At 40.0% G+C, this 27,288-nt stretch overlaps 1 protein-coding gene across 5 annotated transcripts in view; it reads left to right on the plus strand.

Annotated features, from left to right (window-relative positions):
- The window catches only part of snx29 (sorting nexin 29), a 594,171-nt gene that overhangs the window by 26,654 nt on the left and 540,229 nt on the right, over positions 1 to 27,288 (plus strand). For all 5 annotated transcript variants that reach the window (XM_068003253.1, XM_068003254.1, XM_068003255.1 and 2 more), the window contains exons 3-4: positions 9,633 to 9,685; positions 12,475 to 12,599. In XM_068003253.1, coding sequence (XP_067859354.1) covers positions 9,633 to 9,685; positions 12,475 to 12,599 — 178 coding nt within the window. The remainder of the gene's footprint in view (positions 1 to 9,632; positions 9,686 to 12,474; positions 12,600 to 27,288) is intronic.

Genomic DNA, 27,288 nt, shown 5'->3' on the forward strand with positions numbered 1-27,288 from the left:
GGGATCTTGGGTTCATGTCACGCTACACGTTACCCCACCAGCGAACAAAAGCTATCTGTTTTTAATATAATGGGTCATTTGCTGGCTTTCTCTGCCTTCCGGATGTTTCTGCCTCTCTTTTTTTTCCTGTTTGTTTTTTTGTTGAATGTGTATTCGGGGGTTCTGTAGGTGACACCTCTCTGTCTGAACACGGTGACTGCCTTGGCAACGGGCAGTTGCAGGGGCAGTCTGTAAACACCATGTATTGTTCTATATGTATAAATGCGTAGGCTTCGAGGAGCTCCTGAACATTTACCTGAGGAAGGAGGAAGCCTCCGAAAGCTTGTAGATTTCAAATAAAAATTGTTGGACTATAACTTGGTGTTGTAAAATTGTTTACAATTGTCAACTCCAGTCCATCACCGGCATCTCCACATCATTAATGTAATAAAACAGCTCAAAGTGCTTCAGAGAGGCATTGAGCACTGATGGGAGAACGGTTAGTAATGGCGATCGAAGAGGTGCTTTTTGAGAAGTCTTTTGAATGAAGGGAGCAAGGTTGCAAGGTGTGAGTATTTAGAGAGATAGTTCCAAAGTTTGAGGCTGATAAGGAAGAGTGGAGAATGCATGCTGGTTCACAGGCATGATGGAATTTGCAGAGGTAGAGAGGGATGAGGCTATGGAGAGACTTGTAGATGAAGACAAGCATTTTCAAATCAAAGCGTTGAGGAATTGGGAAATGACGAAGGTTGCCAGGGGGTAGAAGGGGAGTGGCACATAGTCGATAGGATTTGGGTGTCAGAGTATTGGACACGTTGCAACATATGGATTTAAGAGGCCAGCAAAGATAGCATTGGAGTAATCGAGTTTGGAACTGAGGTGTGGGTAGGATTCCAGTGGTAGTCGGGGTGAGATAAGGAGGGTGAGTAAAAGACGCAGTTTTGAAGGTGGCTATGATGGACGTCAAACAAGATGTTGTGATTGTGCACCATTCGGTTTCGTCTGGGTCAGCAGTCAGGGAGAGGAGAGGAGAGGAGAGGAGAGGAGTTGAGTTGAATTGAGGTGTAGAGTTGTTGATGGTAACCATATACGATAGCTCTAACTGATGATTTTGAGTTGAAGAAAGTTCTTGCTCAGCCAGGATTTGATACTGAACAGCAAAATGGTGGTTGAGGAGTCAAGGGTGATGGTAGAGAGGTAGTGATGGATGTCATCTGCAGACATTTGAAAGTTAACTCCATGCCAATGAATGATGTTGCTGAGGGGCAGCGTGCAGACAAGAAAAAGGAGATCAATGATGGAGCATTGATGTCAGTAATAGGTAAGATGCTTGAGGGAGTCATTAGGGATGCACGATATGACTATTGAACTGAGGGCTATTAGACCATGGGATGGTTTATCACAAGTGGCTATTGAGGTAGAGACTAGAAACCATTTAAAAGGCAATGGCTTAATATTTGAAAAGGAGGAATATACAAGGATCCGAGGAGAATGGGGATACTGGAGAGAGCAGCAGCACTGGCACAGACACCTGTACTGGGGCTCAAATGACCTCCTCCTGTGCTATAATTTTTATCATTCTATGAAAACTCTCCTTTATTGAATTTGACCCAGGGAGTGGTTTAAAAATGTTGGTGCTAAACTGAATTTAGTGCCCTGTGGGAAGTGCCCCAAACACCGAGTCCACTGCCCTTTGTGCAATCTCACAGTTTGGTTCAGGTCGGTCTGTGTTGGCTGGTTTTGACGTGTGAAGTCCAAGTACAGATTGGCTCTGACTAAGGCTCCCAGTTCAGAGTTGTCACCTTCACACAGAACGGAGTCCAAACCAGAGAGAATGAAGATAGGGAGAGAAACAGGGCCTGTGGCATCGACTTGGGAGCCTGGCATCACCTTGTGCAGTGCAGGGGATTCTGGCTGTAGTTACAGGTGAATATCAGTGGGTTGTAGGATTGCTACTAGCTACAGGTAGGATATTGGGGCATTAAACCAATTACTATCAGTGAGTTATTGTATCACTGTTCCCCTCCCCAGTCCCTACCCTAGTCCTCTGCCTTCCTCCTTTCCTGTCTTTCCTGTCCATCCCAGGCTTGAATCTCCTTTGATCAAGCCTCCAGCTAACCTCTGTGTCTCTTGGCATTCTCCGAAAGACCCACTGAGGCGCCCATTGCTGCGTCTTTATGAGCTGCAACCCCAATTGCCAACCTACTCTCTCGCCAGCCTTCCCACCCAGCGCACCTGCTGGTGGCTAACCTCATTAACCTCTTCCCTCATGCTCACTCCATCCACTACTGCACCATTGGACTCTGCCAGTGGATCAACAATCATCACTGCTTTCCACATTTCACTCCAGAATGTTCATTCACTCGTGACGAAGGCCCTTGCCATCCATGACCTTATTGTGGATTAATCTCCGAACTTTGACTGAAACTTGCCTCATAGGTGACGACTCCTTGCTCCTTACTGAAGCCTTCCCGCCTGCCCCACTATACTTTCTGCCACTTTCACTGCCTAAATTGCTGCAGTGATGGTGTAGCCCTTATCAACAAGTCACACCTTGGTCTCGCATCACCCTCTTGTACCTTCTCCTCCTTCAAGCATTTCACCTTGTACTACCCTTCTCGCCTCTCCTTCAAAATCCTAGTTTTCTACCACACCCAAGCCTGGTTTAGCCATCCATCACCAGATCTGGCTGGACCACGTCAACTGCAATCAGGCCTTGCTCTCCTTTGCAAAAGCACCCTAGACTCCAGGATTATCCTGGAGAGCAGATAACCTCTGGCTTCTTTTTGCCATTACCAATCATCTCTATAAACCCCTCTCCCCTGTCCTCTACAAAGTTAGCTCCTACAACAAGTGCTAGTAGGTCACTAAGATTGAGGAAGAAAGAACTTGCATTTATACAGTGCCTTTCATGTCCTCAGGACGTCCCAAAGTGCTTTACAGCCAATGAAGCACTTTTTAAGTGTAGTCATTGTTGTGATTAGGGCACAACAAGGTCCCACAAACAGCGATGAAATAAATGATCAGATCATCTGTTTTTAGGTGTTGGTTGAGGGATGAGTATTGGTTAAAACACCAGGAGAATGCCCCGATTCTCCTTTGTATAGTGCCATTGGATCTTTTACGTCCATCTGAGAGGGCTGACAGGGTCTTGGTTTAACATCTCATTCTAAAGATAGCACCTCTGACAATGCAGCACTCCCACAATACGCACTGACTAAGAGGCGAGAGTGCTATCACTGAGCCAAGGCTGAGCATCTGTTCAGCTGTTTTTGTTGCTTCTCACCTTCTCTTTGCCCACCGAATCAAACCTTTCCTAGCTCTGAACCTGTGTCTCTCTTTTTAGTTTCTCTCCCATCTCAAGCCCTCTCTGAGCTCATCCTATCCATAAAATCTACCCCCTACTCCTTGATCCCATTCCCATTAAACTGCTAACCACCCAACTTCTCTTCTTGCTAGCTGACATTGCAAATGGTTCCCCCTCCTCAGGTACTGTCCCTTTCCCTTTCAGAACCTCCATCATCACCCCCTCAAAACAAAAAAACCCACTGCTGACTATCTCCAGCCTCTTTTTCCTCTCCAAATTCCTTGAATATGTTGCCATCTCCCAAATCCATGCCCATCTTAACCGCAACTCCGTTTGAATCTCTCTTTATCAGATTTCTGCCCCTGCCACAGCCCAAACCAAAGTTACAAATGACATTCTCTGTGACTGTGACCATGTTGCATTGTCCCTCTTCCACTTCTTTGCAGCATTTGACACAGTCGATTGCACCATCCTCCTCCGATGTCTCTTCTCCATTGTCCACCTCAGTAGGACTGCCCTCACTTGGTTTCACTCTTACCTTGTAGTCAGAGCATTTGTCATTGCCCCCCTCCTTGTCTTTATCTCCATGCTGCCCCTTGGCAACAATATCTGCAGGCTTAGGGCCAGCTTTCATGTGCATGCTCAAGGCATCCTGCTCAACCTCTCCATCACCTCCCTCAACCCCCTCCATTGCTGCTGTGTTGTCTCCAGACTTGGATAAGCTGCAATTTTCTCCAGCTTAACATTGGGAAGACCAAAGCCATTGTTTTCAGCCACTGCTACAAACTCTGTGCCCTTCCATTTCTCTTTCCGGTCACTGCCTGACCCGGACTGTTTTCAACCTCGGCGTCCGATTTGACCTTGAGCTGAGCTTCCGACCCCAAAGCCCCTCAATCACATAAACTGCCAACTGTCCCTTCGATAACATTGATCGCCTCCGCCCTGCCTCACCCAATCTGCTGCTGAATGTTACATCCATGCCTTTGTCACTACCAGACTCGACTCTTCCAGTGCTCTCCTAGTTGGTCTCCCACCCTCTATCCTCCGTAAATTTCAGCTCCAAAACTCTGCTGTCTGTATCCTATCCAGTACCAAGTCCTGCTCATCCATCACCCTGTTCTCGCTGACATACATGGGCTTCAGATTCCCCAGTGCCTTAAATTTAAAATTCTCACCCTTGTGTTTAAATTGCTTCATGGTCTTACCCCTAATATCTCCGTCACCTCTGACAACAACCACCTCCAGAACTTCACATTCCTCTGACTCTGGTCTCTTGTGCATTTCCCCCCCACCCCCTGCTTTGCCCCACTATTGGTGGCCATGTCTTCAGTCATCTAAGGCCCACACTGGAATTCTTTCCCTGAACCCTCTTTTAAGACTTTCCTTAGAACCAACCTATTTGACCAAACGTTTGGTCCTAATCGGCTTCTTTGGCTCTGTGTCCATTTTTTTTTAATGACGCCTCTGCGCAGCACTTGGGACTTTTTCTGTGTTAAAGGCACTATGTAAATGTAACTTGTTGCAAATAGCAACCTCGAGGTGGGAAAGCTTTGCAGGGTGCCAGGTTTGAGGGGGAGGCCATGCATGATGGGTGAGAGTTTGTGAAGAGTGAAGTTAAACATGGGCAGAAGTGCAAAGCTTTGGAGGATCAGGATGTTGAGTGAGGAGAGGGGTGGGGGGAATAGCTTTCAGTTTAGAAGTTGCCAGATAACTTGGGATGGCAATAGTCCAGAAGACATAACATTGTGGGGATAAGAAATTTATATTGGATGTACCCCTGTCGGTTCCACCAAATGTTACCTTCTTCGATTTTTAAAATTACTGTGAGAACTGAAACAAAAACAAAACTTTATACAAAAGCTATTCAGTAATATGAAAGTTAACCTGCTGAGTGTAATCTTTGTGGCAATCTCTGGTCTGAAACAGTGTTTGAGTAACATTTAATTTCCAGTAATTCTGAAAATCATCTTTTAGATCAGTTATCTTTGTCTTCACAAAGCCACATGAAACCCTTTTCTTAGAGATAGTGCAGGGAAATCGACTGGAGAGGAATTTTCCACATATAATACTTTTTTCTCAATATTTTCCTCATCTCCATCCTTTGTTGAAAGCACCGACTCCTTGTTGTGGTATGGTTCTATGGGTGCCGGTATCTCAGTTGGCTATTCATGTGTGAGCCTTGGTGGTGAGGGATGACAGGCCATTTAACTGGGAGAAGGGGGCACATAGAATCATAGAATGGTTACAGCATGGAAGGAAGTGATTTGGCCCATCAAGTCCGTGCCGGCTCTCTCTAAGAGCAATCCAGCTAGTCCCACTCCCCCACTCTTTCCCCGTAGCCCTGCAATTATTTTCCCTTCAAATACTTATCCAATTCCTTTTTGAAAGCCACGATTGAATCTGCCTCCACCACCCCCTCAGGCAGTGCATTCCAAATCATATAACCACTCGCTGTATAAAATCCAAGCCCAATCCTCTCCTCACCTGACATCAACTAATGTGTACTTCCAGTGAGCGGAGAGGCAACCCAGGTTTATTTTTGCCTTCCTCCCTAATTCAACGCACTGAGGCCAAGCAAGGACCTCTGCTGCCATTATGTCTGAGATCAGCTAACAAACTGCAGATCGAACTTGGGACATTCCTGGTCTGTATGGCTAAGCTATTCACTGAATATACTTTCTGAACTGTTGGGGTACTCCACATATATTTTCACAAAGATCTCCTTTTGCATTGGAACTCTATGCGAACCAGTGTATATATAACACAAATAATAATTCTGCTGACTGGTGTGACAGAATTTTATTAGAAAAAGTATGTAAAGCAGAATATGAATGGTAATAATTTATTCTAGGACCTCATTGTTTCATTTTTGGGGTTTTGCTTCAGATATTTTTCTTGGGTTCTGTATCCTGCCACTCCTGTAGGGGTGTTCTCACTCCCTGTGCACCAGAATGTGCCTTTACCTACCCACTATCTATGGAATTTGTACTGAGCCCTGGGGTTGAGCAGAAAAATGTTGTCACTGCATTTCAGCTTGCTGGTTGTATCATATGCCCTCTTGTAATCTTCCTTGACTGCGGAAGGCGGTGCACTGTTAACTTGTGCCTCAGACCCGAAGTGATCAACTTCCAACACCCGAGCCCAGACAACTCAGTCCTATTTGCACTGGTTTGCCCTTTTTGAATTTTGTGCGCCTGAAGTTTCAAAAAGGGCCGTTCTTAGCGCTGTTGTCTCATTGGTGGGTAAATCCTAATCAGAACACCAAGATTTATTAATATCAGCATTTTGAGACTATATGCTAATTAATGGGAACAAAGATTTGAACTTTGTCATCTCTGAGGCTCCATGATACACGCCTACATGGTCCACAAGCACTGAAGATCGGACACCCCTGACTTATGGTATAAAAATGTCAAGCAGATTTTTTAAACACTAAGAGGATAAGTGAACACTAGAAATTACACACTGTAGATTTAGAGTAGTTACAGGCATAACTATTTCTCTTTGGAATGATAGAAAATGATAAACATTTGTGTCTGCTACACAAAACTTCAATGTGAACTAAACATGGTGTAAGGTTCCTGAAGTGGGTGGTGACCTTTCATGGAGTCTCTTTGCCATGTCTATATTTGATGCCATTCTTCTGATGAACCAAATAACATAGGCTGAGATATACTTACAAAATCTGAACGGGACAAAGGAAATTTAAATATGTATCATTTAAACTCAAATAGAGCTGCAAATAAAACATATATTCAAACAAAACCTGCAGGATGCTTGTATTTGAATTTGTTTTGGATCTTTCCTTAGCTCGCTGTCTCAGAGGTACAGTCTGTTCTGGGGCTATTATGTATCAAAACAAGCTGGGCCAATTTCTGTGAATGAGCATGGTTTTCAGCTCCAAACATACTGCGAGAGAAAGAAAGAAGCCAATATATATTGCTTCATTTTTGTCACATTCATCACTACCTGTAGTGCTCAATTAATGAGGATTGGTAAACCCCAAAACAAAATGCAGAAAATTCAAGATCCTGATTGCCGTTGACATCCATTTTATTGTGTAGCATATAAACCAAGTGTTCTGATTCTGTTATTGGGGTTTTTTCTTCTTCACTCCTCCTGAGCAATGCTTTGCTTTTACTTAGTCATGTTGTGTTCCTTTCCATCAGGGCTTCCGTCTGTTTCTGTCCAAGCTCTGTTGCTTTGACTGCCTGTCTGTTATCCTACTGCTTAATCCTTTGCCTCCCAGTTTTATGCAGTCTCTTTCCTACCCAAACTTCCCCTTTAAGCAAAAAAAAATCTCCTGGCTAATCTGTTTTTAGCAGCAAATATCTAGTTTCTTGGGTAATGTTTGGCTAGCAATGCAACAGTAAGTTACTATTGTCTTATCACAGAACTACATTGTCACAAAAAGAAATACAACCACCAACTCCTCCTTTCCACCGAAAAAACGTTCAGCTCAAGTTTCCAAGTGAAAAAGTACCACAGTCAAACTGTAATTTCCTGTCTCATAGTACTCTTCCAGTCAAATTTTGAACTGTATAATCTAAATAAAACTTCCAGAGTAAGGGGTCTATCTAAAGGTAATTTATTCTGTAGCAAATGCAGGAGTCAAAAAGAGGGAAAGTGCATAAAATATGATAGGGAAATAAATATCATAGAATACAGAAATGTTTCTGATCACTTTTTCTAATTTTACCTTTTATTTTCTTTATTTTGTTCCATTTCTTTGCTTTATGTCACTTTTTATGTCTAGATGCATGGAATTTTCCCTCTGTTCATTAGAAATGCAGGAAACTCAATTAACTAAAGAACTGAAACAGAAAAGATTTCTAAATTCTGCACCGGTACAGCAGATCCCTGACCAGGAGTGCTATTGTTAAATAGAATGGGATACAAGCTAGATTTTTTTTTGTTTCGGTTGCTGTAATTGCAGAATGTAACAAAGGGACATCCCTGAGTAGGTGGTTGCCTTGTCTCCTCTTGTAGACTGTTTCCTTATTCCAACTCAGCTCTGGAGTAACTTTCCGGTAGTTGATTCTCAGTTTAATTGAATAAAATTAAGGTGAATTAGGCCCAACTCTAATGAAGAAAACCTGTTTTTGGAGCTCCTTCCCTCATTTCTGCTGTTTTTTCCTCCCCTTTTCAGTATTTTTAAAATAAATTTCTGTTCAAGTGCTTCGTTTCCCTAAATGTCCCTTCCCCAGTGTTTTTTCTTGCTCTTCCAGTGCTGCTGTTTTGTCTTTTTGTTTTGCTGATCTGCAGTTTCCTGGGTTGATCCCTATGATTTGTACTGTTTGGGTCAGCTCACCAGCACAGAAATGTGACCACAATGACTACTGCTTAGTCCAATATAGTACCATTCTCCATAATTGTAAACTTCATTTTTCACGTGTTTAATTTTATGGCTGCCGAAATTGTATTTTGCATTACTTTCACTGAGTAAGTCTTCCAGCCAGCTCTTCACTTAATATACAATTATTTGGAACAAGTTAAAGTGATACATAGCTTAAGTAGTGAGTCATTTGAGGGCATCCTAATGTTTCAGCTGAATTCATTTTGGAATTGTCGTTAAACAAACTGACTTTTGTCATGGTAGAAACGATTGTCATTGTTTACTGATGCGTTGCTTCACCCTCCAAACAATTTCTTCCACCACGTCACTCACTCACGATAACAAGTGACGTTTTTGATGAGTCCACAGAAAATCCAGATTTCAAACTCTACGTTGTTGCACAAGGCTGCTAGTGCTTAAAATTGTGATTGTAAACTTTTACAACAACATCGGTGCCTTTCCACTTTTGTTATTCAAAAATACCCACTTGATTGGAGAGAGTTGTTTCTTCTCTCCCCCTCTCCATTGTTTTCTTTCTTCTGCTTCCATACTTTGGTGTTGGCACTGCAAATACACAGTCTCGACCTTTTGTGGGCAACGGCTCATTTTGTGTACAGGATGTTGGATTTTGGTTGAAAGGGCACACGTTGAAATCAGTACGTGTCATGAAATGTATAATATTACACAGAATACTGCTTTTCCATTGGGGGCTTTGACTGACTGGATAATTTGTAGAGGGTTCCCTCATTCACTTAGCTGTGTGTTCATTGCTGTGATAGGACATGTTGCATAAAAGTGTCTTCAGTCACTTTGAGGACATGATTTGGCTGAATGCTACACTGCCAAAACCAATCTAAACTCTCAGGTATTGAATCAAGATGGATGACTATGAATTCGTACTATTCTATAATTATGCTCAGAGGATTATAAAGTCACCTCTTTTGATTATATGTAACATTTTCTTTTCTCTGCTTTCATCATTGCTCAACCCACTCTCTTGTTCAAATATAGTGCCAAATTCGCTTTGGAGGAAGAAAGGAAATTGCATCAGACACTGACAGTCGGTAAGCGAAACAATGTTTATATTTTTGAAGTAGGCCTTTCGTACTTGAAAAGTTTAGTTTTGCGCTTTGTTTTATAGTGATTAGTTGTTGTTGAAAACCTTGAATTGTATACTAGTCAACAAACAATTCCCAGTATAATAAATGTATAATATAACAGACCGTTGGCAAAACAAAAGTGACATGAATGCCGGAGAAAATAAACTTTTCACCAAACACAGTTGGTTTCTGACTTGGTGATTTATTTATTTATTGCTTTGCTTGTACAATGGTGCCAGCATTTTCTGTTTTTATTTCAGATTTCCAGCATTCACAGTTTTTGGTCGCCTTTGGTTCTGTTGCCAATTACCTTAAATCTGTGTCCTCTGGTTACCGACCCTTCTGCCCCTGGAAACCATTTCTCCTTATTTACTTTATTAAAAGCCTTATTGATTTTGAACACCTCTATCAAATCTCCCCTTAATCTTCTCTGCTCTAAGGAGAACAATTCCGGCTTCTCTGGTCTCTCTACATAACTGAAGTCCCTCATCCTTGGTACCGTTCCAGTAAATTTTCTCTGTACCTTTTTCAAGGTCTTGACATCTTTCCTAAAGTGTGGTGCCCAGAATTGGCCACAGTACTCCAGCTGGAACCTAACCAGTGTTTTATAAAGGTTCAGCATAACTTCCTTGCATTTGTACTCTATGCCTCTATTTATGTAGCCAAGGATCCGTATGCCTTTATAATGGCCGTCTCAATTTGTCCTGCTCCCTTCAAAGATTTGTGTATGTACATACCCAGATCTCTCTATTCCTGCACCCTCTTTAAAATTGTACCATTTAGTTCATATTACCTCTCTTCATTCTTCCGACCAAAATGAATCATATCACCCTTCTCTGCGTTAAATTTCATCTGCCATGTGTCTGCCCATTTCGCCCGTCTGCCTATGTCCCCCTGAAGTGTGTTAGTATCCTCCTCACTCTTTACTACATTTCTTAGGTTTTATGTCATCTGCAAACTTTGAGATTATGCCCTGTACACCCGAGGCAAGGTCATTAATATATATCAAAAAGAGCAGTGGTCCTAATACCGACCCCAGGGGGACAACACTCTATACTTTCCTCCAGTGTGTAAAACAACAGTTCACCATTACTCTCTGCTTTCTGTCTCTTAGCCAATTTTGTATCCACGCAGCCACTGCCCCTTTAATCCCATGGGCTTCAATTTTGCTAAAACATTCATTATGTTGTCATTTATCAGATGCCTTTTGAAAGTCATATACACATCAACCGCACTACCCTCATCAACACTCTGTTACTTCCTCAAAGAACTCAATCAAGTTAGTCAAACATGATTTGCCTTTAACATATCCATACTGGCTTTCATTTATTAGCCCATACTTTTCCACGTGCCAATTAATTTTGTCCCGGATTATTGGCTCTAAAAGTTTCCCCACCACCGACGTTAGGCTGACTGGCATGTAGTTGCTCTCTGCTTTTTTGAACAGCGGTGTAACATTTACAACAGTCCTTCATTGGTTATGAAGTAGTTTGGGGGTCCATGAAAGGTGCTATATAAATACAAGTTCTTTCTTTCCTTCTTAGTTATATTAATTTTAATTATTATCTTACTCGTAATTAATATAATGCAGCTCATTTATAGTGGACTGATTTTTGCAGGCCTGATTTGTCTCATGCACTTGATGTCCACTGTAACTGAACAATTCAGGTCAGCCTTGAACCAGAAATGAAATGAATCCTTTCCTGACTCAGGGCTGTCCAAAGGACAACCCCGAATCCTGGTGTTGTGATCTCTGCCCACTTATTTCACTGTGTTCTTGGTGCTGGTTCTTAGAATGGAACAGCTTTGTTATTGCTTTTATTTTCTCTGGAGAGACCTCGCAGTAACGTTGCACTGATTGAGATACGAGATTGAGGCAGCATGCTTGGTCTCAGATTCTATGCGTTAGTTAGGCCTGGGTCCAGGGGGATGGTGAAGCAGGCCCTGCATACAAGAAAAGAAAAAAGTTTTAAGTGCCTGTTTTCGTTGCCTCCTTGGTTCATTATCCACTTTTTTTTTATGGTGGCTTATTTTAAAACAAAATATTGACCTCTGGTTTTCTTTCTACACCAAAAGTCTGAAGTTTAACAAAGGTTGTTTTGACCACAAAGTATAATTCTTTTGTGAAGAACAAATGGAGACCTAAAAGTATTAATGGGCGCAATAATTCTTATTTGATTTAAAACTTATTTTACTGATGCAGGCGACACTATTCTCAAACTTTAGTCTATACTTCACCAGGAAAGAATTTTCTGACATGTTTATTGAAAATATTTAGTTGACTTTGAATTGATGCAGTATTTGCAATTCTTTGATTTAATGCTTAGCATTAAAATGTCTGTAGTGCTATAGCAGTGTAAGTAGTTGTAAGTCTGATTATAATTGTTGTTGAAAAGCAATTAAACATCTTGTACTAAAATTGCAAAGTATATCGGTTGTAGTTCTAGAATATAAATGAAGATTCATTAAAACCTTTTTTCTTTTTACATCCTTTTTGCATCTGAAATTTAAACCTGATTCACAATAATGTATTGGTGTGTGCTTTCTACTCAAATTTGGACTAATTGTTCAAATGCTTTCAGAACCACCAGTATTGATGTTAGAAATCCTTATCAAAGAATTACATTTCTTAGAACCTTCTTTTGCACCTCTGATTTCAGCTGGTATCAGGTTTGCAGTAATAGTGGAACTTTTTAAGGCATTGCCTCCAAACAATTTCTTTTTGTCAAGCATTTCTCTTGTTCTGTTAACAGGGTGATCTGTCTGTGTGCTCAGTTTGAGACTGTGTTACAGCACGGCTTAAGGAGAAGCAGAGGATTAGCACTTACAGCAGCTGCTATCAAACAAGCAGCAGGATTCGCCAATAAAACAGAAACAGGTAATCATTGAATAAAAAGCTATCAGCAGGTTTTTATTATGTTTTGTAAATTATTAAAGCTAAACATTTTTCAATATTGAATTGCCTCAGTCAGTGTGGACTACTGAAACTTGACAATATAACACTTTATTAGGATTTTTAAATGTACCTGTCCATGAATATTTGTGAAATCATTTATATTCAAAGCAAGAATTTGTACCACTTGGTTCGCCTGAATTAGGTTTCTTCATCACAGATGCAGGTTTGCGAGGTCCAAGTTTGTTCTATTTACAGATGCACCAGGAAGCTAATAAGTCAGTAGCCAACATATGGCTTGCGAGCCACATTTGGCTCTTTAATATCTTGATTGCGGCTCTTGAACATTTGGGTGGCATTTCATTTGGTACAGTTCTCTGGGCAGGTACAGTCATGCATGCTGTACTCAAGGAGCGCGGACTAGAATTTTCTGAAGGGGAGCAGCAGGCAGCCTGATGAGTGGACAGTAATGTTGAGATAGGAGCACCAAAGTGATGAGTTCAGGTTATGGGTGAAAGATGATTTTAATTTCATTGTCTGCATGTTGCTCATGATGAATTTTGAGGTTAAAGGCATAACAACTTCAAATATTTTTATAATGTTGGTGCAGAGCTGAAGTTGGTCCTTTATGAAGTCTGAAGCCTAGAGTGTGCCACATAATTAAAAATAAATTTTGGATTAATTTGTCTTCTTGGGTCATTAACTTATTTCATAATTTACATACCAATATGGAGGAGTGGAGGTGAGAGAAATGTTCATAACGTGCATTTTTCTTTGTGTAGTCAAGTTACTTAATAGGTTTGCAAGGCATAGCACCTCTGCTTTTTTATTCTTAATTCCTTTATTTTTCTGCATGATATCCTTATTTCCCATGTAAGCATCTATCTTACTTTTAAACACCCCAATTGACTTTTCATTATTGGGCTTCTCGGCCAGTCCTTTTTGCATTCCCTCTTTGTGTGAAGAATTTTTTCCTGGATTTGTTTTTAACTGGCATTGTTTCAATTTAATTTTATGATCCCTTGTTCTGTATTGTGTCTTTCTGTCAATTCTCTTCGTTATTTTAAATGCTTCCATCAGATCAGCCCTTAATCACCTAATCGCCAAGGAATATAACACACATTTACTCAGTTTCTCATCATAATTCAACCCCTTCCTCCCAGTGATTGTCGCAGTGAATAATTCTTAGACTTTTTCTAAGGCCAGTATATCGTTCCTAAGTTGAGGTCTGACCAGTAGTTCACAATAGTACATCCTTGCTTTTATATTCTAATTCTTGTGATAAAGCCCAACATCTCATCAGTCTTATTGATCGCTTTTTGCATTTATGAGCTAGCTTATCATGACTTGTGTTCCTGGACCTTATAATCCCTTTGTCCATCTTCACCAACCCCCACCCCTCGCACTTCACTATTTAGATTGTACTCCATTTGATATTATTATGCGCAAAGCATTCTACCTCATGCTTTATTATATTAAATTACAGCTACTATCGTTCTGTCCACTTGCTTAAGCTATCTACCTTTCTTGCAATTTTCTGCTTATTTCTTCAAAATCCATTATATCTCCTAATTAGTATTGCCTACTCTATTCCCAAATCGAAGTAAAAAGCCTAACACCAGTCTCTGGAGGACACTTCTCGTCACCTCTTACCGATCTAAAAATGTCCCTTTTATCCAGCTCTTTGCCTTCTAATTCCCAGTTAGTTTCCTATGCATGTCACAAGGCTATCTCCAATTCCAAGTGCCTCAACTTCAGCTAGCAATATCTTGTGATTAAGGATATTGCTGAAGATCAACGGAGCTACCAGCATTGCACAACCTTTCCTCAGAGTCCTCAAAATAGTTTTGTTCGATTTAAAGATTTGGGATTGAAAAGGCCTCAGGTTAGACTTCTGGTCGTCCCATTCATTGAGGCAAATTGCTTTTAAGTCCCTATTGGTTACTGATGAAGCAGTTTTTCGGTTGGAAATTATTGACCTGCGTGAAGATGACAGATTGAAGCCAATTCTAAAAGAGGGAATATTTGAATTTTGGAGGGCTGTGCCATGTGAGAAGCACCCAAATATCAGGACTGCTGCCCGGCGTCTGATTTTGGTGTCCAATTCTACCTATGTGTGCGAATGCTTTCTTATCTCACGCACCAAGTGCAGATATGTTTTGACTGACATTCACATTTAAGAGTCGTTAATGCTCAGTTGAGTACAAACCAGATTTCAAGAAAATAGTGAGAAACAGAGCATATCAAAAGTTGCATTAATTCACATGGCGAATTGTATCAGGTGCATTTTTGTTGTAGTTATAGTGAAAATGTAATTGTGCTACTGAGGTACAGTAGCCTTGTAGTTATGGTACTGGACTAACAACCCAGAGGTTAAGTTCAAATCCCATTTGTGGGCCAGCACCAGCAAATGACCATGAAAGCTGCTGGATTGTTTTAAAAACCCAACTGGTTCACTAAGGTCTTTCAGAGAAGGCAACCCGTTCTAGCCTACACTTGACTCTTGTCATACTTTACGTGTTTGACTCTTAATGCCTTCAAGGCAACTAAGCATGGGCTATAAATAGTGCCTTGCCAGCATTGCCCACATCCCATGAACAAAGAAAAAAATGCTTGTAATATCACTGGTAGTGGTTTCATTATTTAAAAAAAAAATTGGTTCTGTTTATGATTAATTGTTGGGATTATTATGAGTTTTGGAAACTAATAACCTTTGATTACAAAAATTGCTGACAGGATTTTTCTTGTCAAAACTCTATTCACAAAAGTTACACTGCCACAGGCAGCAGAAAATACTCATGGAAGTATAAACCTCATAATATTTCCATTTAAGGCACTTTTACCATAATGAGCCATAACCTCATATTCAGGAGTACCACCGTTAGTGCACTAACGGTGGTACTCCTGAATATAAATGATTTTACCTGTGTAGAGCTGATGGCAACATAGAGCCAATTTTGGCGTCACTCTTCCAGGACCCAGTAAGATAAAAGGACCTGAATACCAGGCAGCTCTTTGCTCGGTACATTTTTTTAATGTTTCTTGTGACTGTTTAGAATATTTTATTGAATGTGCAAAAAGATCTTGCATTTATGTGCAAATTTGATGAATTGAAAATCCAATTACTAAATTAAACCAGTTGGATGCTTAAAATTAGAACTTATCAGAATCCACCTGGGACAGTTTGGAGGCATGTGAAATAAGTAGGCAGTGGAAGCTCCACTGCTGAATCCCACAATCTCACAAAAACACAGCTACTACTCCTGGCATGTTCCTGGCTTGCCTACAGAATATTGAATGCACTTCAGAAAATGATTCAGTAGTTCTGACGCACTTTGGGATGTCATAAGGTGCTAAATAAATGCTTTTCTGTGCAGTAGTTTTTCACAAGTAGTCTGGCCAGCTATTTTTATACCAGCAGGAGAAATTTAAAAGAAAGGAAAAGAACAGGTGCATATGTAAGGCGAGGGTTCCAGATTTCTACTACCCTTTATGTGAAAAAAAATTCTTCCTAATTTCACTAATTTCCCAGACACATGGAAAGGTAGGAACAACTAAGACAGTTGTTTCCCATTTTTCCTTCTCTTTCCCCTTCCCATCTCCTCATTAGAAACTCCCTTGCAAATTGATGATAAGATTCAGAGAAATCTAACATCCTACTTAATAAGGTACAGTAGGCATATACTCATGGAAGTGGTGTGACATACAAAAATTGTGTGACATGATTGCATACATTAAGTAATCTGTACCATGGTCATGAGCCATTTGTGAACTCTTAGTTCTACAGGTGCTAAAAATAACAGCTAATTGATATTTCAGTGGTCAGATACTGCACCTGACTGCCTATCCATTTCCTGAATATGCCTGAATGACTGGAAGGTGTGGGAGAGGGAGTTGAGGTGAAGACATGTTAGGAGGAGTGATCTTTTTTACATTACTCGATTTTAAAGTGCTTTTCCTTTACTCCAATGACATCGACTCCTGCGCATTTGATGGTCCTGGCAAATGTAAACGGACTGCTTCCACAGGACGACCGGCAGCATAAACCCACTTTTTTTGTGCGTCTCCAGATCTGCTGTAGAAACTACAGTTTTCTGTGTTGGTCTGTTAAATACTGTGATTGCAGTCGCATGCTTGGTTATGATACAAAATATTATGCAAGACCAGCTTAGCGTCAATTTCCAGCATTTTAAAATGTAAGATTTCTGATGACCTGCTTCATTCTCTACAAGAATGGGAAAATACAAACAATTTTAAGAGGAAGTCCTTAAAAGCCAAGTAATTGAAAATATTGATTCTTTTGTGCATGTGCATGGCAATTGATCAGTGTTGCCAAATGTCTTGTGATGGGCTGCGGGAGACCAGCAGCAGCCTCAAAATATAAAAATGGGAGAGCAGTCCAGGGAGATGAAAGCATTGCTGTCCCGGTGTTAATTCTATGATTTTATATATTTTTTTATTCGTTCATGGGATGTGGGCGTCGCTGGCGAGGCCAGCATTTATTGCCCATCCCTAATTGTCCTTGAGAAGGTGGTGGTGAGCTGCCTTCTTGAACTGCTGCAGTCCGGTTGGTGAAGGTTCTCCCACAGTGCTGTTAGATAGGAAGTTCCAGGATTTTGACCCAGCGACGATGAAGGAACGGCGATATATTTCCAAATCGGGTTGGTGTGTGACTTGGAGGGGAACGTGCAGGTGGTGTTGTTCCCATGTGCCTGCTGCCCTTGTCCTTCTAGGTGGTAGAGGTCGCGGGTTTGGGAGGTGCTGTCGAAGAAGCCTTGGCGAGTTGCTGCAGTGCATCCTGTGGATGGTACACACTGCAGCCACGGTGTGCCGGTGGTGCACTCAATTAGTGTTAATTGTATTCAGGTGGTGGGTATCAATTGGGGACTCTTGCATTCTTTTTGTTGGAGAGCTTAGGTAGGGTAGGGCATGTATGTGTATATGTAAGCGGAATCTCTGTGAATAAAGGTTGGAAGCAACTAAATATTAGGCTCCTGTATTCTATCCTTCACTACATGGCTATCCAATTTTAGAACCTAGGACCTGAAATGCGCAGGTAGCAAAGGTAACTGGGCTTTCAGAAACATGATGAGGATCTTTGACACTCTCATTGACACTAGAACAGGCATTGAGATTGGAGCTTCCAGAAAGTGAAAGATCAGAAGTCTCAACACCTTGGAAAGGAACATAGAGCAGGAATAGACCATTCAGCCTCTCGGGCCGGTTCCGTCATTCAGTTGGATAATGGCTGATCTGTAACTCAACTCCATTTATCTGCCTTTGCTCCATATCCCTTGATACTCTTACCTAACAAAAATCCATTGATCTCAGTCTTGAAAATTTCAATTGATCCCACGACCACAGCCTTTTGGGGGAGAGAGTTCCAGATTTCTGCTACCCTTTGTGTGAAAAAGTGCTTCCTAATTTCACTCCTAAATGGCATAGTTCTTATTTTAAGATTATGCTGCCTTATTTTAGATTCTCTCACCAAAGGAAATAGCTTCCGTAAGCTTCCATCTCTCGAACTTCTCAAGTTTAGAAAGTTGAGAGGTGATTTAATCAAGGTATTTAAAATGATAAAGAGATTTGATAGGGTAGCTACCTAGATACTGCCTGTGGGTTTATGCTCCACCAAAAATTGATGCCTTCCAGAAATGGGCGAAATTTTGAGGAGAAACAATCACCGAAAAAGAAAATAACTGTGCACAAGATTATTTTTTGTAGTAGAAAATATTCATATTTTCCTCTAGATTTAATTATTTTAAATGAAAACTGAGATTACATTTTAAAAGAAAATAAGTAATTCTGTTGTTCCTTTCCAATTTTAAAATGTGCTTCAGAGCTGGATTGGAAGAAGTGATGGATATTTGCAGTTGGTAGTGTAATGGAATGCTCGTTGAAATACGAGTTGAAAGAAATGTTACTAACTTGTGGTTTGCAAGATACCTTTGTGGGAAAATTCGGTATAACAGAAATAAGCTGTAAGCAATGGTATTTGTGGTGAGGCATATGTATCAAGAATAAGTGGGTAGGAAATGGGGTAGAAAATGAAAATGTTTAAGAAAAACTAATGTTATTTGCAAGTTTTCCTACATTATAGTCCTGCCAGAGCTGCTGCATTGCTCTGTTGATACAACTGTTAACACAAACTTTAGTAGTTATGCTTTTCCTGTGCCTTAATGTATGCTGTGGGTAAGCAAACTACCCACATTTTTATCATCATTTGGTTTTAATCTTCCATTAGATTTTTATTTTTTAGACATTATTTATACTTTGATCATTTTAATTTTTGTCTTCCACTGCACCGGGCATCGTTCCCAGACCGAGAGTTTCTCTTTTTTTCTCTCTTTCTCTTTTTGGAATATGTTGGTTTCCAGTAATATAGTCTGCATTTTGGTATTGCAGTTCCAGCTTCAACACAAATATTTGGTCAATGTGTTTGCAGAACTTGAAGTATGAATTATTAAAAAAATATATAGTTCACTGCACAGCCGAAAGTTGTATCAAGTCAACTTAATTGTGCTTCAATATGTGGTGGCAGTACTCAAATTGAGAACTGCCTCAGCTTGTAAACAGCACCGTAGATTTCTATATTCAATATGTGTGGACTCCCTACAATTTAGCATTAATATTGAAAGAATGAAAGAAAAAAGAACTTGCATTTATATTGTGCTTTTCACAACACTGGGACATCTCAAAGTGCTGTTATAGTGTAGGGAAATGCGGCAGCCAATTTGCGCACAGCAAGGTCCCCCCAATTCAATGAGATAATGACCTGTTAATCTGTTTTAGTGATGTGGGCAAACCATTGGTTGACACTTTTATGTGGTGAAGAAAGAATATCATCATTTCTTGTTTGAGTTGAAGTTGTGGGAAGGCAGCATTACTGACAGTGCGCAGTAATTCTGAGTTGAACATTATGCCATAACCTTTCCATATGAGTGTTCAGTATGAGCCAGCATTTGCAGGAAATTAAAGGGTGGGTTAGTGTGGGTTGTGCATTCATGCGACTCTCCGATTACTCTCTGCATGGTTACACTAATGAAAAACTGACAACGTTTTATGCACAGCGTTGAGAATACACACTCATATTGCAGAACTAACAATCAGATGAGTGTAGAGTTGGCTGTACAGAAGTTCCCAGAGAAGTGAGACTTTGCGTTAGGCTCACTTCTGTACTCAATACTGGAAGCTAAAATATGAAATGAAAAGAGCATAGTCTTCTCCAACCGTTGTTTGTTTGTGATCTTGGTCTCACTGTGTGACTGCTCCCATGTTCTATTTTGCAAGGAAGAAGGTGGATTAATTTGATTTTGATCCTTATTTTAAGAGGAGGTTGTCTGCAAGACAATCTAAAATGCCTTTGTTACTCTAATGTACTTGTAACATTAAAATTGTTTAGATCTGAAATATTTTGTTTAACTTGTCTGTTATAAATTTAAAAAGTTAGTTCCTTCCCATCTGTACCACACACATTCCCTCTCCTGAGAATGTGGGCCGGCGAATTGCTCCTTAAACTCTGCTTATGGCATTTGTAACGAGTTGCTGAGACCTCACTTATCTGCATGATGTGCTATTTTTTTTCTCTGCCTAAACTCCACCTAGGTGGGTGGGTGTCGAATTGAGAAGAATTGCTGTGGTCAGTATTTTGCAGAAATTGTAAACACATTTAATTACAGTGTTGCTACACATAGTGACCAGTGGATTTCTTCTGTCCTGGTTCCTTTTCAGAAGAACTGGAAGCAAACCAATGTCTTATCACTCTGCATGTTTGTAAATCCTCTCTGTCATCAAGCTACCCATGCATGCTTCAATTTTTTTTACAGTAAATATTCTCTTCCTAGTTGTGTTATCACAGTTCAGACGGGCTTGAAGTACAGTCTGAATTGAGCTTCCAATGCAGTCATCTTATTTAGGAAACATGCATTGTTTATTTATTAAATTGGTTCTATTCAGACAGTTGTGTACTTTGAAGAATGAGGTAGTTTGTTGGCAGTGGTGCTAGAGTCCTTCTCGCATTAATTGGTGTAACTTTGGGTTGGGTCATTGATTTCCACAGGACCCTGTCATCCACTTGTCCTGACCTGCCTCTTTTGACGGGACTTGTTTTTTTGGGTGGGAAATGTGGGATGGGAAGTTGTGTAATGTACATATTTAGGAAGTATTCTGTACAGTGACTATACTTTTTGAAGTTTAGGTGGAAGCTATACCCCTCTCTCACTCCGACTGGTATGCTGCTTGTGGTACAAGTAAAACTAGCTTCTGTGTTGTGCAGGTTCTTATAGAATCATAGAAATTTACAGCACAGAAGGAGGCCATTTGGCCCATCGTGTTTGTGCTTGCTGAAAAAGAGCTATCCAGCCTAATCCCACTTTCCAGCCCTTGGTCCATAGCCTTGTAGGTTACGGCACTTCAAGTGCATATCCAAGTACTTTTTAAATGCAGTGAGGGTTTCTGCCTCTACCACCCTTCCAGGTAGAGTTCCAGACCACAACTGCCCTCTGGGTGAAAACATTTCTCCTCAGCTTCCCTCTAATCCTTCTACCAATTACTCTAAATCTATGCCCCCTGGTTATTGACCCTTCTGCTAAGGGAAATAGGTCCTTCCTATCCACTCTATCTAGGCCCCTGATAATTTTATACTCAATTAAATCTCCCCTCAGCCTCCTCTGTTCCAAAGAAAACAAACCCAGCCTATCAATCTTTCCTCATAGCTAAAATTCTCCAGTCCTGGCAACATCCTCGTAAATCTCCTCTCTACCCTCTCTAGCGCAATCTCAACTTTTCTGTAATGTGGTGACCAGAACTGTACGCGGTACTCAAGCTGTGGCATATGTTCTTATACTGTGGGATAAACCCAGGAAGCATGGGATGCTTCTATATGGTTCAGGTCAATGGTGATTGCTGTGGTATTCTGGACAATTGTGTGCGTGAAAGCATGTTCATGAAGTGCCTAATTTGTCAGTTAGACCATAGTGCTTCCAGCATTCCTTTATCCGGGAAGGGTGGAATAAATATTGAAGAGCAATGTGCGTTATAATGGATTAGTAATGTTTGGGTTAAGGAAAATCTGACTATAATTTGCTTCATGCTATTAATCAATTACTTCTGTTTTTTTTAAAAAAAACCACCAGGAAGATATTTTATACAAAGTACAAGGGAAAAACATTGACTTTAATTTGTGGTGTATTGTTGAGTAAGTACAGGATTTAAATAAGTCAGTATGTCTGAAATGTAACTGAACCAGCCACACACGAGATTTACATTGCAAAGGGACGAACAGTTAATTTCTTAGAACTGTATTTCAGGCAGGTTGCCTTTTCATTTCTTTCTTTTTCTGATTTTCAATGCTTAGAGCTCTGTACTTAATTTAGGTAATATATATCTCCAACATTAGCGTTGTCTGCATCCTGACCAGTCGTAACTATGTGATTCATTTTAACCAAGAAACAGTTTCACTTCTACCAAGGAATCAGTTTTTATGGCAATGGCCCAAGTCCAAGTACAGAATTTATTTAAGATTTATATGAAAAATAACAGCTGATAGAACAGAAAATTCTCATATGAGAAGCATTAGAATTTTATGAAAATAGTTTTTCTCCATAAAATAATTTTCTGATAGAACTAGAAAAACTTTTGAGTGCTATTTTTTGGCAGGACGCTATAACACCTGCTGGCTTTCATATCACATTTCTGAAGTGAGACTGCAAGGTCGATCTGACATATACATTGTTTATACCATAATTGGCAACCGAAAGCCCTCATTTCCTGTGCAGTCTGGTTTGCAAATGATCATATAGACCTCTTTGATAGCGTGTGTTTGTCTAGATTCTCAAAAGCTTTGTTAATCTGTTACTGATTTACGGAGAAGTGGGTTGCCGCGTCACTGCTTCCTGGTTTTTCTGCACTAGATTGTGCCTTACAAGATGGAGCATAGAAATTCTTCAGTTTTCTTCTATTTCTCCGAAAATATTTCTGGGCTACCCTGTGTTTGCACAGAAGAATGTGTCCATTTACCGCAATCTAAGAGAGGGTATATTTGGAGCAATGCAGCTCAATATAACTTTTTTGCTTTTTGGTGCTCATCAAGATGAAGGATGTTTGTGTTGGGAAATGAAACTTTTCTCATTTCAGGCACCCAGTGTCAACATCAAGCACTTGCAGGTCAGATATAAAGCCCCTCTGCTCAATGTGCCTCAGAAGACCACCCATTATTACACCATTTTAAGATTTTTTTTCCATTTCCTTTACCGGCTATCTTGTGGACTCTTCTGGGTTAGATGGCCAATTGGTATGGAATTAAGGATAGCTTGGTAAACCTATGCCCACAAGGGACTAGATTGTGATTGCCCAAACTCATTTCATAAAGCAGAGGAGGCTTTCGTCCCACTAGTCTGCACTGGATTTGAATCCAGATCACAGAGGTGAAAGGCCGATGCCTAACCCACAGTTCCACCTTCTAGTGATAGTATACAGGCTATTAGCTTCAGGATGGCTGCAATTAGTTCAAGTTTGTCATGTGTGGCTAGTGAAACTGCCTCATATTTTGCAAATTCTTTGGTGAACTGAGACTCCGATTTATCCTGCATTATCCACTCTTGCAGTTGATATAAACATTTTGCCACAAAGAGATACTGTACTTAGCTGTGGCTTTCTCTAGTCCGCTTTATTTCATAATAACATTCCCCTGGCTAGGAGAAAATGGGGAAGAAATGGTTTTGCCAGGAGTTGTGATGTCATGTCAAAACAACACATTTGTTTTTTCTCCGCTATCAGCTGTTCTCCCAGTAGGAAAATTTCTCAATTTTTAAATTGTCAATTATGAAATTCCACCTTGTGAAACTCCAACACCATTATTTTCTGCTTGTAGAAGTTTTGGCATTGAGATATATAATCTTCCGGAGGTGTTTTTTTTGGTTTTGTTCAAATTGCAAATACTGCAGTATATTCATTTTTCTCTTTGATCAATATTCCTCCGCTCACTGGAACTTTTTCTTTGGAACTGGATCTGAATTGCAAATCTAAGTTTTCTGGTAAGAATGTTATTTTGTTTTCCCTTAGTCATCTCATCAAAGTACCTCGGGGAAACAAAATTAAGTTCTTTGTTCATAAACTGCTGCTAAATCAGCAGCTGATTCTGGTTGCCATGGTATATTTTTCTTGTGTTACATTATACTACTTTTATGGACCATTTCCAAACCCATGGCACTTTATTCAGCAGAAATTGTGTTGATATTGCTCTTTGTCTAATTATGTTCGCAGTATTCTACAAATGGTGAATTTTTGAAATTGATATTCTGAGAAAGGATTTGTGGATGAGATTGTACAGCAAAGGCGATTACACTGCTTTACGTAGAAATAAAGATTGACAGATAGAGGTTGCCAACAAAAGAAGGTTGCTATTGAAAAGACAAAAAGTTAACATGGTTTCAAAAATGTTGCCTTTATAAAATTAAAATGATTATACTTGCTGATCTGTCTTTATAAGGTATTCTGGTTACCAGTCATTCTGGTTACCAGTCATTTTGTGAATTTTATTCTCCCCCCTATATTCACGTGGCTAAGTGATTGTGCAAAAATGACTGTCTCAAAACTTTTTGTCCTTATTAAAGCAGTAAATATGAATTCCCCATCTATAAACTGTGTTTAATACTAAGTGGCTCAGAATTTCCTGGAACAGCATATTTAGCCCCAAACACCATAAGTTAGACCATTGTGCGCCCCGATCCTCATGTGGCAAATTTATGCCAAAATTTGCTGCAGAACTCATCAGAATACGCTCCGAGAGGATAGTGGCGATTCGGAAGCAGCTCAGCGAATGCCCATTGACAGATGTTTGCTATTAATTCTGATTTCCATCACTTGAACAGTATCACATTATTCATCCACTTTTTATTCTGATTTATAAAAGTGCATATTTGACTTGAGTCCTGTTTTGTGAAGTTACCACAAATCTGTTAGGTTATTTATTTTGTTTTCTACAGTTGTGGAAATAATTCCTTTGAGTAATATGGGAAGCATGTGTGGCTACAGGTAATTGAAAGCTTCTAAATTGTAATTGTTTACAGGTGTTGGGCAAATTCATATCCTGTGTTTTGCAGGTTAGATATATTTAAAAACTCAATACAAAATCTGTAGGAAGTAATTATTTAATAATTGATTTCTCAGCTTTCCCTTCCTTTAAATTCAGAGCAGTTGCAGGGTCTCTAATCGTCGTCTTAACTCTTTAAATAGATCAATTTCAAATTTATTCCTGCAAAAAAAATTTACTGATGCAGTATCCCATTCATGTGGAATTGAATATGAATTCCGAAAGCAACATGTATTTGGATCAATATGCTACGTTGAAATTAGCGATTGATACTTAAGGGACCAGAGATCATTGGATCGATACAAACATGAAATGGGTTTCAAAAATTCAATTTCAGTTAACAGGAAACTTTCTGGCCAGCAAGTATGTCGAAAGCCAATTATTTTTTAATTAGCTACATAAATTGGCAAAGCTCAGTAAAAAGCCATCAATGTTTAAGGGAAAACGATCTTGGAGCAATAAATTATGCCAATGCCAGGTCACCAGCAGCATTCTGGTTCAGTTAAAGAGGCAGCGCCAATCAAAGCAGTGTTAATCTATCACATTGGATATTGACACTGATTTTATAAAGAGCTATTTCTCACTGATTTGGTGAGATTCACAGAGGAGCAGTGCAAGGGTCCCAGGAAATTTTGCCCTGGCAAAATACTATTTTAAAGATTGTGCTTACTTGACAAATTGTTAGCTTTGTTATTGTCTACTTGCACTGTGCAGATTGAGAGTAAGGAAGTTTAAACTAAAAAGGGGAACTGAAACCAGTCTGGAAACATTTTTTTGGGAGGGAGTGAGGTTGGAAATAACTGATATTCACCACCAATTTTATGCAGGGATAGTGCAGTGAAATGCAGGAAAAAAAGAGGTAGCGAGTGAATGGGTGACGATTTGATAAGGCATGAGTAGCCAGTCATTAAACAAATGAAAGGAAGTGGAGGAAAGTACTGTATGATGTGATTGGAATTAACTTTTCGAGTTTGACTCATTTATGTACATGAAGGTATTGCATCTAACATGCGTTTTGTCAGGTTGCTTCTGAAAACGTCACTCTTCAGGGCATTTCTCAACATCATAGGTCCACAGGGCAAAAATTAATCATTCTGAAATGAGAACGTATAGATTTATAGTAGTTGTTTCATAGTATGATACAGCACAGAAGGAGGCCCTTTGACCCATCGTGCCTGTGCTGGCTCTTTGAAAGAGCTATCCAGTTAGTCCCACTCCTCTGCTCTTTCTTCATAGCCCTGTAAAATTTTTCCCTTCAAGTATTTATCCAATTCCCTTTTGAAAGTTACTATTAAACCTGCTTCCAGCACCCTTTCAGGCAGTGCATTCCAGATCATAATTTGCTGCGTAAAAAAAAATTCCTCATGTTGCCTCTGGTTCTTTGCCAATCACCTTAAATCTATGTCCTCTGATTACTGACCCTTCTGCCACAGGGAACAGTTTTTCCTTATTTACTCTATTAAAAATGTTCATGATTTTGAACACCTATTAAATCTCCTCTTAACCTTCTCTGCTCTTGAAGAGAACAACCCCAGCTTCTCCAATCTCTCCTCATAACTTAAGTCCCTCATCCTTAGCACCATTCCTCTGCACCCTCTCTAAGGCTATGCCAACCTTCGTAAAGTGTGGTTCCCAGTATTGAACACACAACTCCAGTTGAGGCCTAACCAGTATTTTATACAGGTTTAGCATAACTTCCTTGCTTATGTACTCCACGCCTCTATTAATAAAGCCCAGGATCCCAAATGCTTTTTTTTTTACAGCCTTCTCAACTTGTCCTGCCACCTTCAAAGACTTGTGTACATACACCCCCAGGTCGCTCTGTTCCTGCACCCCCTTTAAAATTGTACCATTTAATTTATATTGTCTCTCCTCATTCTTCCTACCAAAATGTATCACTTCACACTTCTTGTTAAATTTCATCTGCCATGTATGTGTCTGCCCATTTCACCGGCTTGTTTATGTCCTCCTGAAGTCTGTTACTGTCCTCCACGTTGTTTACCGCATTTCTGAGTTTCGTGTCATCTGCAAACTTATCTGTTAAATTAGAAAGAAAGAAGGACTTGCATTAATATAGTGCCTTTCACAACCTGAGGATGTCCTGAAGTGCTTTACAGCCAATGCACTACTTCTTGAATTGCAGTCACTGTTTTAATGTTAAATTACTGATCAAACTGACTAAATGATAACAAATCAAAAGCAGATTAATTTAACTGTTAACTCCCCAAAAAAGGCAAACCGATTACTCAGTTTCCCCCCTCCAAAACTACCATTCACTAAGTAGCAAACACCACAAAACCCATCAATTAAATTGTTCCAACAGGTTCTTCATGCAGTTATTGTTTACCATTTTTCTTCTTCACTGAGGTGAGAGTATCCTGATAGAAATGACATAACAAATATTTTTAAAAATACACAATTTGAAAAAAAATCACCAGAAAATTGGCTAATTAATTTTAGAAATGCCTGCTTGAATTTTCCATCAAATAGGCCCTCCTTTCTTTCTGGAACCTCGGTACGAGTTGCAAATTTCACCTGGATGCTGGAATTTCCACTGGCTGTGGAAAAATTCTTTGTGTGTGT

This window comes from Heptranchias perlo, chromosome 22 (genome assembly GCF_035084215.1).
Source record: "Heptranchias perlo isolate sHepPer1 chromosome 22, sHepPer1.hap1, whole genome shotgun sequence".
Lineage (NCBI taxonomy): Eukaryota > Metazoa > Chordata > Chondrichthyes > Hexanchiformes > Hexanchidae > Heptranchias > Heptranchias perlo.